This window comes from Scyliorhinus canicula, chromosome 3 (assembly GCF_902713615.1).
Source record: "Scyliorhinus canicula chromosome 3, sScyCan1.1, whole genome shotgun sequence".
NCBI classification, from domain to species: Eukaryota; Metazoa; Chordata; class Chondrichthyes; order Carcharhiniformes; family Scyliorhinidae; genus Scyliorhinus; species Scyliorhinus canicula.
Window position 1 is genome coordinate 3,996,126 of NC_052148.1, and position 15,766 is coordinate 4,011,891.

Genomic DNA, 15,766 nt, shown 5'->3' on the forward strand with positions numbered 1-15,766 from the left:
CCTGCACTGCACCGTCTCACCCGGCAGGCCTGCACAGCACCGTCTCCCCCGGCAGGCCTGCACTGCACCGTCTCACCCGGCACAGCACCGTCTCACCCGGCAGGCCTGTACAGCACCGTCTCACCCGGCAGGCCTGCACTGCACCGTCTCACCCGGCAGGCCTGCACAGCACCGTCTCCCCCGGCAGGCCTGCACTGCACCGTCTCACCCGGCACAGCACCGTCTCACCCGGCAGGCCTGCACTGCACCGTCTCACCCGGCACAGCACCGTCTCACCCGGCAGGCCTGTACAGCACCATCTCACCCTGGCAGGCCTACACCGGCTCACCCGGCAGGCCTGTACAGCACCGTCTCACCCGGCAGGCCTACACCGGCTCACCCGGCAGGCCCGCACTGCACCGTCTTCACCCGGCAGGCCTGCACTGCACCGTCTCACCCGGCAGCCTGCACCGTCTCACCCGGCAGCCTGCACCGTCTCACCCGGCAGCCTGCACCGTCTCACCCGGCAGGCCTGCACCGTCTCACCCGGCAGCCTGCACCGTCTCACCCGGCAGCCTGCACCGTCTCACCCGGCAGGCCTGCACCGTCTCACCCGGCAGCCTGCACCGTCTCACCCGGCAGGCCTGCACCGTCTCACCCGGCAGGCCTGCACCGTCTCACCCGGCAGGCCTGCACCGTCTCACCTGGCAGCCTGCACCGTCTCACCCGGCAGGCCTGCACCGTCTCACCCGGCAGGCCTGCACCGTCTCACCCGGCACAGCACCGTCTCACCCGGCACAGCACCGTCTCACCCGGCAGGCCTGCACAGCACCGGCTCACCCGGCAGGCCTGCACCGTCTCACCCGGCAGGCCTGCACCGTCTCACCCGGCAGGCCTGCACCGTCTCACCCGGCACAGCACCGTCTCACCCGGCACAGCACCGTCTCACCCGGCAGGCCTGCACAGCACCGGCTCACCCGGCAGGCCTGCACAGCACCGTCTCACCCGGCAGGCCTGCACCGTCTCACCCAGCACAGCACCGTCTCACCCGGCAGGCCTGCACCGTCTCACCCGGCACAGCACCGTCTCACCCTGCAGGCCTGCACCGTCTCACCCGGCAGGCCTGCACCGTCTCACCCGGCAGGCCTGCACCGTCTCACCCGGCACAGCACCGTCTCACCCGGCACAGCACCGTCTCACCCGGCACAGCACCGTCTCACCCGGCAGGCCTGCACCGTCTCACCCGGCAGGCCTGCACCGTCTCACCCGGCACAGCACCGTCTCACCCGGCACAGCACCGTCTCACCCGGCAGGCCTGCACCGTCTCACCCGGCACAGCACCGTCTCACCCGGCAGGCCTGCACCGTCTCACCCGGCACAGCACCGTCTCACCCGGCAGGCCCGCACCGTCTCACCCGGCACAGCACCGTCTCACCCGGCACAGCACCGTCTCACCCGGCACAGCACCGTCTCACCCGGCAGGCCTGCACCATCTCACCCGGCACAGCACCGTCTCACCCGGCAGGCCTGCACAGCACCGTCTCACCCGGCAGGCCTGCACCGTCTCACCCGGCAGGCCTGCACCGTCTCACCCGGCAGGCCTGCACCGTCTCACCCGGCAGGCCTGCACCGTCTCACCCGGCAGGCCTGCACCGTCTCACCCGGCACAGCACCGTCTCCCCCGGCAGGCCTGCACTGCACCGTCTCACCCGGCACAGCACCGTCTCACCCGGCAGGCCCGCACCGTCTCACCCGGCAGGCCTGCACCGTCTCACCCGGCAGGCCTGCACTGCACCGTCTCACCCGGCAGGCCTGCACAGCACCGTCTCCCCCGGCAGGCCTGCACTGCACCGTCTCACCCGGCACAGCACCGTCTCACCCGGCAGGCCTGTACAGCACCGTCTCACCCGGCAGGCCTGCACTGCACCGTCTCACCCGGCAGGCCTGCACAGCACCGTCTCCCCCGGCAGGCCTGCACTGCACCGTCTCACCCGGCACAGCACCGTCTCACCCGGCAGGCCTGTACAGCACCGTCTCACCCGGCACAGCACCGTCTCACCCGGCACAGCACCGTCTCACCCGGCAGGCCTGTACAGCACCGTCTCACCCGGCAGGCCTACACCGGCTCACCCGGCAGGCCCGCACTGCACCGTCTCACCCGGCAGGCCTGCACTGCACCGTCTCACCCGGCAGCCTGCACCGTCTCACCCGGCAGCCTGCACCGTCTCACCGGCAGCCTGCACCGTCTCACCCGGCAGGCCTGCACCGTCTCACCCGGCAGCCTGCACCGTCTCACCCGGCACAGCACCGTCTCACCCGGCAGCCTGCACCGTCTCACCCGGCAGCCTGCACCGTCTCACCCGGCAGGCCTGCACCGTCTCACCCGGCAGGCCTGCACTGTCTCACCCGGCACAGCACCGTCTCACCCGGCACCAGCACAGTCTCACCGGCAGGCCTGCACAGCACCGGCTCACCCGGCAGGCCTGCACCGTCTCACACCGGCACAGCACCGTCTCACCCGGCAGGCCTGCACTGTCTCACCCGGCAGGCAGGCACCGCTCCCCCGGCAGGCCTGCACTGCACCGTCTCACCCGGCACAGCACCGTCTCACCCGGCAGGCCTCCACTGCACGTCGCACCCGCCGCACCAGCACGTCTCACCGGCAGGCCTGACAGCACCGTCTCACCCGCGGCCTACACCGGCTCACCCGGCAGGCCCGCACTGCACCGTCTCACCCGGCATGCCTGCACTGCACCGTCTCACCCGGCAGGCCTGCACAGCACCGTCTCACCCGGCAGCCTGCACCGTCTCACCCGGCAGCCTGCACCGTCTCACCCGGCAGGCCTGCACCGTCTCACCCGGCAGGCCTGCACCGTCTCACCCGGCACAGCACCGTCTCACCCGGCACAGCACCGTCTCACCCGGCAGGCCTGCACAGCACCGTCTCACCCGGCAGGCCTGCACTGTCTCACCCGGCAGGCCGGCACCGTCTCACCCGGCAGCCTGCACAGCACCGTCTCACCCGGCAGGCCTGCACAGCACCGTCTCACCCGGCAGGCCTGCACCGTCTCACCCGGCAGCCTGCACCGTCTCACCCGGCAGCCTGCACCGTCTCACCCGGCAGGCCTGCACCGTCTCACCCGGCAGCCTGCACCGTCTCACCCGGCAGCCTGCACCGTCTCACCCGGCAGGCCTGCACCGTCTCACCCGGCAGGCCTGCACCGTCTCACCCGGCACAGCACCGTCTCACCCGGCACAGCACCGTCTCACCCGGCAGGCCTGCACAGCACCGGCTCACCCGGCAGGCCTGCACAGCACCGTCTCACCCGGCAGGCCTGCACCGTCTCACCCGGCACAGCACCGTCTCACCCGGCAGGCCTGCACCGTCTCACCCGGCAGGCCTGCACCGTCTCACCCGGCACAGCACCGTCTCACCCTGCAGGCCTGCACCGTCTCACCCGGCAGGCCTGCACCGTCTCACCCGGCAGGCCTGCACCGTCTCACCCGGCACAGCACCGTCTCACCCGGCACAGCACCGTCTCACCCAGCACAGCACCGTCTCACCCGGCAGGCCCGCACCGTCTCACCCGGCAGGCCTGCACCGTCTCACCCGGCACAGCACCGTCTCACCCGGCAGGCCCGCACCGTCTCACCCGGCAGGCCTGCACCGTCTCACCCGGCACAGCACCGTCTCACCCGGCAGGCCTGCACCGTCTCACCCGGCAGCCTGCACCGTCTCACCCGGCAGCCTGCACCGTCTCACCCCGCAGGCCTGCACCGTCTCACCCGGCAGCCTGCACCGTCTCACCCGGCAGCCTGCACCGTCTCACCCGGCAGGCCTGCACCGTCTCACCCGGCAGCCTGCACCGTCTCACCCGGCAGCCTGCACCGTCTCACCCGGTAGGCCTGCACCGTCTCACCCGGCAGGCCTGCACCGTCTCACCCGGCACAGCACCGTCTCACCCGGCAGGCCTGCACAGCACCGGCTCACCCGGCAGGCCTGCACCGTCTCACCCGGCACAGCACCGTCTCACCCGGCAGGCCTGCACTGTCTCACCCGGCAGGCCGGCACCGTCTCACCCGGCAGCCTGCACAGCACCGTCTCACCCGGCAGGCCTGCACCGTCTCACCCGGCAGCCTGCACCGTCTCACCCGGCAGCCTGCACCGTCTCACCCGGCAGGCCTGCACCGTCTCACCCGGCAGGCCTGCACCGTCTCACCCGGCACAGCACCGTCTCACCCGGCACAGCACCGTCTCACCCGGCAGGCCTGCACAGCACCGTCACACCCGGCAGGCCTGCACCGTCTCACCCGGCACAGCACGTCTCACCCGGCAGGCCTGCACCGTCTCACCCGGCAGGCCGCACCGTCTCACCCGTCACAGCACCGTCCACCCGCAGGCCTGCACCGTCTCACCCGGCAGGCCTGCACCGTCTCACCCGCAGGCCTGCACAGCACCGTCTCACCAGGCACAGCACCGTTCTCACCCGGCAGGCCTGCACGTCTCACCGTCACAGCACCGTCTCACCGGCAGGCCTGCACCATCTCACCCGGCACAGCACCGTCTCACCCGGCAGGCCTGCACCGTCTCACCCGGCACAGCACCGTCTCACCCACCGGCCCCGCACCGTCTCACCCAGCAGGCCTGCACCGTCTCACCCGGCACAGCACCGTCTCACCCGGCACAGCAACCGTCTCACCCGGCAGGCCTGCACAGCACGTCTCACCCGGCACAGCACCGTCTCACCCGGCAGGCCTGCACCTCTCACCCGGCAGGCCTACACAGCACCGTCTCACCCGGCCACAGCACCGTCTCACCCGGCACAGCACCGTCTCACCCGGCAGGCCTGCACCGTCTCACCCGGCACAGCACCGTCTCACCCGGCAGGCCTGCACAGCACCGTCTCACCTGGCACAGCACCGTCTCACCCGGCAGGCCTGCACCGTCTCACCCGGCACAGCACCGTCTCACCCGGCACAGCACCGTCTCACCCGGCACAGCACCGTCTCACCCGGCACAGCACCGTCTCACCCGGCAGGCCTGCACCGTCTCACCCGGCAGGCCTGCACCGTCTCACCCGGCACAGCACCGTCTCACCCTGCAGGCCTGCACCGTCTCACCCCGGCAGGCCTGCACCGTCTCACCCGGCAGGCCTGCAACCGTCTCACCCGGCACAGCACCGTCTCACCCGGCACAGCACCGTCTCACCCAGCACAGCACCGTCTCACCCGGCAGGCCCGCACCGTCTCACCCGGCAGGCCTGCACCGTCTCACCCGGCACAGCACCGTCTCACCCGGCAGGCCCGCACCGTCTCACCCGGCAGGCCTGCACCGTCTCACCCGGCACAGCACCGTCTCACCCGGCAGGCCTGCACCGTCTCACCCGGCAGCCTGCACCGTCTCACCCGGCAGCCTGCACCGTCTCACCCGGCAGGCCTGCACCGTCTCACCCGGCAGCCTGCACCGTCTCACCCGGCAGCCTGCACCGTCTCACCCGGCAGGCCTGCACCGTCTCACCCGGCAGGCCTGCACCGTCTCACCCGGCACAGCACCGTCTCACCCGGCAGGCCTGCACAGCACCGGCTCACCCGGCAGGCCTGCACCGTCTCACCCGGCACAGCACCGTCTCACCCGGCAGGCCTGCACCGTCTCACCCGGCAGGCCTGCACCGTCTCACCCGGCACAGCACCGTCTCACCCGGCAGGCCTGCACCGTCTCACCCGGCAGGCCTGCACCGTCTCACCCGGCAGGCCTGCACAGCACCGTCTCACCCGGCACAGCACCGTCTCACCCGGCAGGCCTGCACCGTCTCACCCGGCACAGCACCGTCTCACCCGGCAGGCCTGCACCATCTCACCCGGCACAACACCGTCTCACCCGGCATGCCTGCACCGTCTCACCCGGCACAGCACCGTCTCACCCGGCAGGCCCGCACCGTCTCACCCGGCAGGCCTGCACCGTCTCACCCAGCACAGCACCGTCTCACCCGGCACAGCACCGTCTCACCCGGCAGGCCTGCACAGCACCGTCTCACCCGGCACAGCACCGTCTCACCCGGCAGGCCTGCACCGTCTCACCCGGCAGGCCTACACAGCACCGTCTCACCCGGCACAGCACCGTCTCACCCGGCACAGCACCGTCTCACCCGGCAGGCCTGCACCGTCTCACCCGGCACAGCACCGTCTCACCCGGCAGGCCTGCACAGCACCGTCTCACCCGGCACAGCACCGTCTCACCCGGCAGGCCTGCACCGTCTCACCCGGCACAGCACCGTCTCACCCGGCACAGCACCGTCTCACCCGGCACAGCACCGTCTCACCCGCGCACAGCACAGCACCGTCTCAACCGGCACGCACCGTCTCATCACCGGCAGGCTGCACCGTCGCACCCGCAGCCTGCACCGTCTCACCTGGCACAGCACCGTCTCACCCGGCAGGCCTGCACCGTCTCACCCGGCACAGCACCGTCTCACCCGGCACAGCACGTCTCACCCGGCACAGCACCGTCTCACCCGGCACAGCACCGCTCACCGGCAGGCCTGCACAGCACCGTCTCCCCGGCACAGCAACCGTCTCACCCGGCAGGCCTGCACCGTCTCACCGGCACAGCACCGTCTCACCCGGAGCCTGCACCGTCTCACCCGGCACAGCACCGTCTCACCCGGCACAGCACCGTCTCACCGGCACAGCACCGTCTCACCCGGCAGCCTGCACAGCACCGTCTCACCCGGCACAGCACCGTCTCACCCGGCAGCCTGCAACCGTTCTCACCCGGCACAGCACCGTCTCACCCGGGAGGCCTGCACCGTCTCACCCGGCACAGCACCGTCTCACCCGGCACAGCACCGTCTCACCCGGCATAGCACCGTCTGACCCGGCAGGCCTGTACCGTCTCACCCGGCAGGCCAGCACCGTCTCACCCGGCACAGCACCGTCTCACCCGGCACAGCACCGTCTCACCCGGCAGGCCTGCACCGTCTCACCCGGCACAGCACCGTCTCACCCGGCAGGCTGCACAGCACCGTCTCACCCGGCAGGCCTGCACCGTCTCACCCGGCATTGTATGGGCTGGCAGAGCGCCAGGTCCACACCTTCAATCGGGTAACGTGCAGGCCGACCACGGATTATTCTCGACGTGTCTGTCCCGTTTCCGTTTTTGTTAGCGGACCACGCCATGATGGGGTTGGCGCCGTCGCTGGTGCCTTTCCTCGTGCCTGAGCCTTGTATTACCAGACATTGGTGGGAAGTTTCCCCGCGTTCAGGCACGGTCCGAAGTGGACTTGGGCAGACGTGCACCCCTCGGGCGTTTATTGCCCGGCGATGCGGTACATGTCAGGAATTTTGGTGGCGGAAGCCGAGTGGATCCCGGGCGCTTTCTCAAGCAGACGGAACCGGTCTCTTAACTGGTGTGGGCACAGGGCCAGGGATCCAATTGGCAAATGGATCACCTCCACAGTGGCATCCTGGCACTGACTGACCCACACTGGGATGCCCCAGTACGATTGTTGCCATCTCCTCCACCATTGCCGCTCGTGCCATCTCCGGCTGTTCCGGACCCCTAGGGCACTGATAGGATGCACACGACAACGTCAGATTCCGACTCCACAATGGAGACATAACCAACGGGAATTGCCAAAGGCCCGGGCGGGAATTGCCAAATAGCCCGGGCGCAGATGTAGAAACGGCTATGGCGGCGCCGCTTTGGCGTTCTGCTTGGAGGCGGCGGTACATGCGTCTGGACCCCGCGTGGACGTGGTTGAGCAGCAGCCGTAGGCAAAGAGGACCAGAAGGCTTTCTCCGACGCCGTTCAGGACTAGGGGGAGAGGAGTGTTGTATCCCTCACAGAGGTCACAGGATGTGGATTAATAAATCCACCGTGACCTTGGCGGAATATGTTAAAAAGGGAAGCCTGTTGGATATAAAAATCCCGATCCGTGGCGGAGAGAACCCTTCGAGTAGAGTTTGTATTTTGTGCGTATATATATATTTTTGTTCAGCCTCCATCACCGTTTCCTGTCGTCACTCTATCAGGATTCAGCAGGGGTGTTCCATGCAACATGCCATTCAATGGAAAGTAGTCCATGCCTCAGGCTGCCTCTTTCCCAACAGCAGCTCGAGGAGTCTCTGTTCCAGGTGTATCTATGTTGTGTGAGGTTGCAATCTGAGCGAGCTCCTCCTGAACCTTTGGTAACCTTTCAACCCCATGGTCCCAATCTTTGACCAGCTGGTGCAGACCTACACTTTGGCCAGTCCTGCGCCTGGCCAAGGTGGCCATTAACGGTTCCAGACAGTGGGCGACGAGCAGATAGTTTGACCCGACTGCCTGCTTCCATTCAGTATTTACGCCTGTCCCCGGGTCTCCATGGAGAGGGAATAAACTGTGTCTACCAGTTTGAAACAGGTTTACACTGTGGAGGGGTTGCCCGTTTTCGCTCCCAACAACGTCGCCAATACTGTTGCTAATATTCATGATATAGAACATAGAACAGTACAGCACAGAACAGGCCCTTCGGCCCTCGATGTTGTGCCGAGCAATGATCACCCTACTCAAACCCACGTATCCACCCTATACCCGTAACCCAACAATCCCCCCATTAACCTTACACTACTGGCAATTTAGCATGGCCAATCCACCTAACCCGCACATCTTTGGACTGTGGGAGGAAACCGGAGCACCCGGAGGAAACCCACGCACACACGCGGAGGACGTGCAGACTCCGTGCAGACAGTGACCCAGCCGGGAACCGAACCTGGGACCCTGGAGCTGTGAAGCATTTATGCTAACTACCATGCTACCGTGCTGCCCCAACCACAAGCCTTCCCTTATATCGATCTATTGACCACACAACCAGTTAGTTAGTTCAAAAGATGGTTTAGTTACATACACAAGAGTTACCTCGACATTCAAACACAATATCTACTGCCAGTTAAACTACACCCATCAGCTACAATAACCGAGACTTAACTTCAGGGCGACCGGCACTGTGCAAATGGATACGGCCTTTATCTGGATTTCACTTGGCTGTTTCGAAGAAAGCGGCTCTGTCTCTGCTGGGCTCATCCGTCAGGGAGAGATCGTTGGTCTTGAACTTGGCTGGCTGTTCCTGCTACAATTGGGTTGGCACAGGCCGGATCCAAGAGAGACAGAACATATGGCTGTGTCCTCTTTTATCCCTTTGGGATTTTGCGCTCTTTGGGACGGTCCTTAACCTTGGACCCAATAGTTCGACAGGGTTCTGATCACTCTCTTCGATTTCGGCCAATAAAGGGGCGGGTGCCTTGGTGGTTGGGCGGGTCCTTAGCACAACTTGGTAGTTGTGCTTTCTGAGTAAGGGGAGTGGCTCCGATCAGTCTGTGGCTGTACCGGTTGCTTGATTGGAGTTCTATTGTCCTGGGAAAATGGGCCATTAAAATGCAAACGAGCGGGGGTTTTGATCAGGTCTGGTTACCTGTGTTTTAGATACACGTAGGCTCTGTATCAATCCGAGTCCTGGTTGGCCATAATTCCCATGGTCCTTTGCAGGTGGCCATCTTACATGGCTACAGAGGCCAAACAGCAATTTAATTAATTTCCCTTTAAACTTTATTATTTTTAACAGAGCCCCTTGAAGGGGCTATTGATTGGTTATTTGTTTCATTCATGACTGTTAAGTGTATAAAAAAGAATTGCTGGGACACTGGATGTGAGTCAAGAGACTTGTAAGATTGCAATCCCCTAAACAGGGACTGTTTAGCTCACTGGGCTAAATCACTGGCTTTTAAAGCAGACCAAGCAAGCCAGCAGCACGGTTCAATTCCTGTAACAGCCTCCCCGGACAGGCGCCGGAATGTGGCGACTAGGGGCTTTGCACAGTAACGTCATTGAAGTCTACTCGTGACAATAAGCGATTTTCATTTTCATTTCATTAAAGCTATTATCAAGATAAAGTCTCCTTTCCTTCACCACCTTGCTTAGAACTATTGAACATCCACTGATGGGCTCTGCTGGTGTTTGGAGATCCACTGCTGGGGTCTGCTGGTGCTCGGAGATCCACTGCTGGGGTCTGCTGGTGCTCGGAGATCCACTGCTGGGGTCTACTGGTGCTCGGAGATCCACTGCTGGGGTCTACTGGTGCTCGGAGATCCACTGCTGGGGTCTGCTGGTGCTCGAAGATCCATTGCTGGGGTCTGCTGGTGCTCGGAGATCCACTGCTGGGGTCTGCTGGTGCTCGGAGATCCACTGCTGGGGTCTGCTGGTGCTCGGAGATCCACTGCTGGGGTCTGCTGGTGCTCAGAGATCCACTACTGGAGTCTGCTGATGCTGAGAGACCCCCACATGGTCAATTGTAACTGTGCAGCATGTACTGTCAATGAATCTTTGCTGAAATGCCAATAAATTGCTCTGTATGTTTCACACAGGTTCTCACTTTCTCCAGAAAAAGCTACTTGAAGAACTAACGGATTACAAGTTTGTCTTCCCACATGTCCTATCTGGGAAAGGGAGCCGGAGAATAGCTACATTGCCTCAGGTAATTAATCTCACAGGGTTATACAGGGTGAGTGTATCAACTCAACCAAATCTGCTACTCCCCCAAAGAATATATTCTGGGCACGAAAATATCTCAGGATAGAGGGTCAAATACAGAATAGAAGGGATATTTGTGAGTGAGTGAGGTGACCTGAAATTGTCCTCAATGAATATATTCACCAGATTTGACAAAAGAGGGGAATTAAACATACAGGGATGAATGTTTTTGGGGGTGGGTACATATTCCTCCCAGTATCACCCCTCCCCGTCCCTACCCACAGTCGAACAGTTATTCTTTAGCCTGTTAATTTGGAAAGTGGCTGCTGGCACCGGGAATGCACTCGGGGAGGCCTTAACAAGGGGACAGGAAGTCCCGTCCTGGACAGCCGCACCGGGAATGCACTCGGGGAGGCCTTAACAAGGGGACAGGAAGTCCCGTCCTGGACAGCTGCACCGGGAATGCACTCGGGGAGGCCTTAACAAGGGGACAGGAAGTCCCGTCCTGGACAGCTGCACCGGGAATGCACTCGGGGAGGCCTTAACAAGGGGACAGGAAGTCCCGTCCTGGACAGCTGTCGGCCAATCACCTCCTCACTCCCCATCTACAAGACGCATGTCGGGAATGTGATGGAACGTTCCCCACTTGCCTGGATGAGAGCAACTCCAACAACACTCAAGAGGCTCAACACCATCCAGGACAAAGTAGCCCATTTGATTGGTTCCCCACCCACAAACATTCACTCACCGACACACACTGGTTGCCGTGTGTACCGTCTACACGATGCACTGCAGGAACTAACGATGTCGCGCAGGCAGCGATGCCAACATGACATTAACAAATTTTTAAAAAGTCTATACCCCCTCCTGACCCCAGCTTCGACTGTGCTCTCATGCAGAGTGGGACTTGGGAAAACACCCCTTCCTCAGGCTTTGACTGTGGAAAATGCTGTGCATTATTAGTAAAATTGGATCGCAGGCAAAATGTGGGATTTGGAAAATACACACTGTAGGTTATTATAAAATAACTCAGAGACAGGTGGTAAGAGGAAATCAGTAGCATTTGACTGTCTCACTCCTGTCTGTAACATGAGCCCAGTATCTGATGTGTTGGGCAGGTTGGGTCGACGTGGACTGCACTTGATGCAGTGTAGTGAGAGACAGACCTCTTAACACTGGAGAAGATCCAACACAATTTTATTCAACGTTTTAACTAATGTACATGCTCAGCTGTGGGTCGACACTATACTGAATTGGCTGGGGACCTTGTACTCACCTGACCAGACTTACTAGCTACCGCATGGTGTTTGCACTGACTAGCTGGTGGACTCTGACTGTCTCAGTGGCTGGGTCCAGAGAGAGAGCGGGAAACTTAGTGCCCTCTGGCTTCATAGTGGTCGTGTCCTGTTTGGTGATTGGCTGCTTTGTGCTTTGTGCTTACTGGTCACCCTGTGTGTCAATCATTGCCTGTCTGCACTTCATTATATACATGGGTGGATATTATGACAGTATCCAGGTAACGTTCCCCATCCCTGTTACATCAATGTCCAAAACTCAGGCTCCAATTCATCAACCCTGACCTCACATTGATCCATCGCCCACACTTACTGCGGATATGGCTGCTGTGAATCACACAGTTGGAAACAAATTCAACACTAACTTTCAAAAAGGAATTCAGTAAATAACTGAGGGAGAGAGATTTATTTTGGCTTTGTAATCATTTATGGAATGTGGATGTCACAGATAAGACCAGCATTTATTGCCCAAGGCTAACGGCCCTTGAGACGGTGAGCGAGCTCAGCCAATGAATAGAATAGTTCAGAGCCAACCACTTGGCTGTGGTTCTGGAGTCACTTAAAGCCAGACTGCCGAATGATGGCAGGTTGGGTGGGAGCCAGGCTGCCGAATGATGGCAGGTTGGGTGGGAGCCAGGCTGCCGAATGATGGCAGGTTGGGTGGGAGCCAGGCTGCCGAATGATGGCAGGTTGGGTGGGAGCCAGGCTGCCGAATGATGGCAGGTTGGGTGGGAGCCAGGCTGCCGAATGATGGCAGGTTGGGTGGGAGCCAGGCTGCCGAATGATGGCAGGTTGGGTGGGAGCCAGGCTGCCGAATGATGGCAGGTTGGGTGGGAGCCAGGCTGCCGAATGATGGCAGGTTGGGTGGGAGCCAGGCTGCCGAATGATGGCAGGTTGGGTGGGAGCCAGGCTGCCGAATGATGGCAGGTTGGGTAGGAGCCAGGCTGCCGAATGATGGCAGGTTGGGTAGGAGCCAGGCTGCCGAATGATGGCAGGTTGGGTGGGAGCCAGGCTGCCGAATGATGGCAGGTTGGGTGGGAGCCAGACTGCCGAATGATGGCAGGTTGGGTGGGAGCCAGGCTGCCGAATGATGGCAGGTTGGGTGGGAGCCAGGCTGCCGAATGATGGCAGGTTGGGTGGGAGCAAGTTGACATTCGTTGGAAAGAGCGTAAACAGACTGAAAGGGCTGAATAGTAGCCTTCTGCGATATTCTCTGGCCATTCCAGGAGGTAACTGGTCCTTCTGTAAAATCCTGTAGAGGTTCTCAAGGTGGAGGGAGCCATGTATTCATGCAGATATTGGCCGGGGTTCTCCATTCTGGGTTTGCCCCATTACTAGGGTAAGAGTAGGGCCAGTCAAGGACAGTGGTGGGAAGTTGTGTGTGGAGGCTGAGGAGATAAGCGAGATACTAAATGAATACTTTTCGTCAGTATTCACTCAGGAAAAAGATAATATTGTGGAGGAGAATGCTGAGACCCAGGCTATTAGAATAGATGGCATTGAGGTGCGTAGGGAAGAAGTGTTGGCAATTCTGGACAAGGTGAAAATAGATAAGTCCCCGGGGCCTGATGGGATTTATCCTAGGATTCTCTGGGAAGCCAGGGAAGAGATTGCTGAGCCTTTGGCTTTGATTTTTATGTCATCATTGGCTACTGGAATAGTGCCAGAGGACTGGAGGATAGCAAATGTGGTCCCTTTGTTTAAGAAGGGGAGTAGAGATAACCCCGGTAACTATAGGCCGGTGAGCCTCACGTCTGTTGTGGGTAAAGTCTTGGAGAGGATTATAAGAGATACGATTTATAATCATCTAGATAGGAATAATATGATTAGGGATAGTCAGCATGGTTTTGTGAAGGGTAGGTCATGCCTCACAAACCTTATCGAGTTCTTTGAGAAGGTGACTGAACAGGTAGACGAGGGTAGAGCAGTTGACGTGGTGTATGTGGATTTCAGTAAAGCGTTTGATAAGGTTCCCCACGGTCAGCTATTGCAGAAAATACGGAGGCTGGGGATTGAGGGTGATTTAGAGATGTGGATCAGAAATTGGCTAGTTGAAAGAAGACAGAGAGTGGTAGTTGATGGGAAATGTTCAGAATGGAGTTCAGCTACGAGTGGCGTACCACAAGGATCTGTTCTGGGGCCGTTGCTGTTTGTCATTTTTATAAATGACCTAGAAGAGGGCACAGAAGGTTGGGTGAGTAAATTTGCAGACGACACTAAAGTCGGTGGAGTTGTAGACAGTGCGGAAGGATGTTGCAGGTTACAGAGGGACATAGATAAGCTGCAGAGCTGGGCTGAGAGGTGGCAAATGGATTTTAATGTAGAGAAGTGTGAGGTGATTCACTTTGGAAAGAATAACAGGAATGCGGAATATTTGGCTAATGGTAAAATTCTTAGCAGTGTGGATGAGCAGAGGGATCTCGGTGTCCATGTACATAGATCCCTGAAAGTTGGCACCCAGGTTGATAGGGTTGTGAAGAAGGCCTATGGTGTGTTGGCCTTTATTGGTAGAGGGATTGAGTTCCGGAGGCATGAGGTAATGTTGCAGCTGTACAAAACTCTGGTACGGCCGCATTTGGAGTATTGCGTACAGTTCTGGTCGCCTCATTATTGGAAGGACGTGGAAGCTTTGGAACGGGTGCAGAGGAGATTTACCAGGATGTTGCCTGGTATGGAGGGAAAATCTTATGAGGAAAGGCTGATGGACTTGAGGTTGTTTTTGTTAGAGAGAAGAAGGTTAAGAGGTGACTTAATAGAGGCATACAAAATGATCAGAGGGTTAGATAGGGTGGACAGCGAGAGCCTTCTCCCGCGGATGGAGGTGGCTAGCACGAGGGGACATAGCTTTAAATTGAGGGGTAATAGATATAGGACAGAGGTCAGAGGTGGGTTTTTTACGCAAAGAGTGGTGAGGCCGTGGAATGCCCTACCTGCAACAGTAGTGAACTCGCCAACATTGAGGGCAATTAAAAGTTTATTGGATAAGCATATGGATGATAAGGGCATAGTGTAGGTTAGATGGCCTTTAGTTTTTTCCATGTCGGTGCAACATCGTGGGCCGAAGGGCCTGTACTGCGCTGAATCGTTCTATGTTCTATGTTCTATGTACTGTGGCTGCTCCCAGTGAGAAGGGAGAATTGGCGTCTCAGCCAGTACTGCATTCACTGCAGCGGGAATGGGAAATCCTGCTGGAGTGGATGGACGGAGAATCCCCCCCAGTATTTACTCTTCAAATAAATTACTATCCTGTGAGAAATATGGGAGTTTCAGTGAGCACATCATGGTTTAATAACAGATAATTGTTCTCAATACAGAGGGTCTATCCGAACCATATCAGCATCTCAATGGAGCTGGAGGGAGAGGACATAACACTGGAACTCAGCAGAAACACGTGAGTAAATCTCACTTTGTAGAAGGACCAGTAAGGTTCGTTCAGTCATCCACTGGGCTCGTGTTAGTGCTCACTCTGTCTTGAATATGCACGTTGGTGAGCAGTTTCTATTTAATATTAATGTTACGGCATCCTGGGCTCGTGTACGGTCAGTTCTATGGGAGATTCAAAGTGCGCGAGGGGAGCCAGAGATATAAAAGAGTGTGAAAGGAGTCGGGAAAATGTTTTTAAACATCATTTAAAGGATGTGGGCATCGCTGGTTAGGCCAGTATTTATTTCCCATCCCGAGTTGCCCTTCAGAAGGTGGTGGGTGAGCTGCCTTCTTGAACAGCTGTAGTCCCTGAGGTGTAGGTACACCCACTGTGCTGTTAGGGAGGGAGTTTCAGGATGTTGCCCCAGCGACAGTGAAGGAACGGAGATATATTTCCAAGTCAGGGTGGTGAATGATTGGAGGGAAACCTTCCCGTACAGGCCTCCCCGAACAGGCGCCGGAATGTGGCGACTAGGAGCTTTTCACAGTCACTTCATTAAAGCCTACATGTGACAATAAGTAATTATTATTTTTATTAGGTGGTGGGGTTCCCAGGTATCTGCTG

At 59.7% G+C, this 15,766-nt stretch overlaps 1 protein-coding gene across 1 annotated transcript in view; it reads left to right on the top strand.

Annotated features, from left to right (window-relative positions):
- Positions 1-15,766, top strand: part of LOC119963597 (disintegrin and metalloproteinase domain-containing protein 12-like) — a 604,211-nt gene that overhangs the window by 78,825 nt on the left and 509,620 nt on the right. Inside the window, exons 3-4 of the mRNA XM_038792928.1 lie at positions 10,395-10,487; positions 15,093-15,169. Of these exons, the coding sequence (XP_038648856.1) occupies positions 10,395-10,487; positions 15,093-15,169 (170 nt within the window). The remainder of the gene's footprint in view (positions 1-10,394; positions 10,488-15,092; positions 15,170-15,766) is intronic.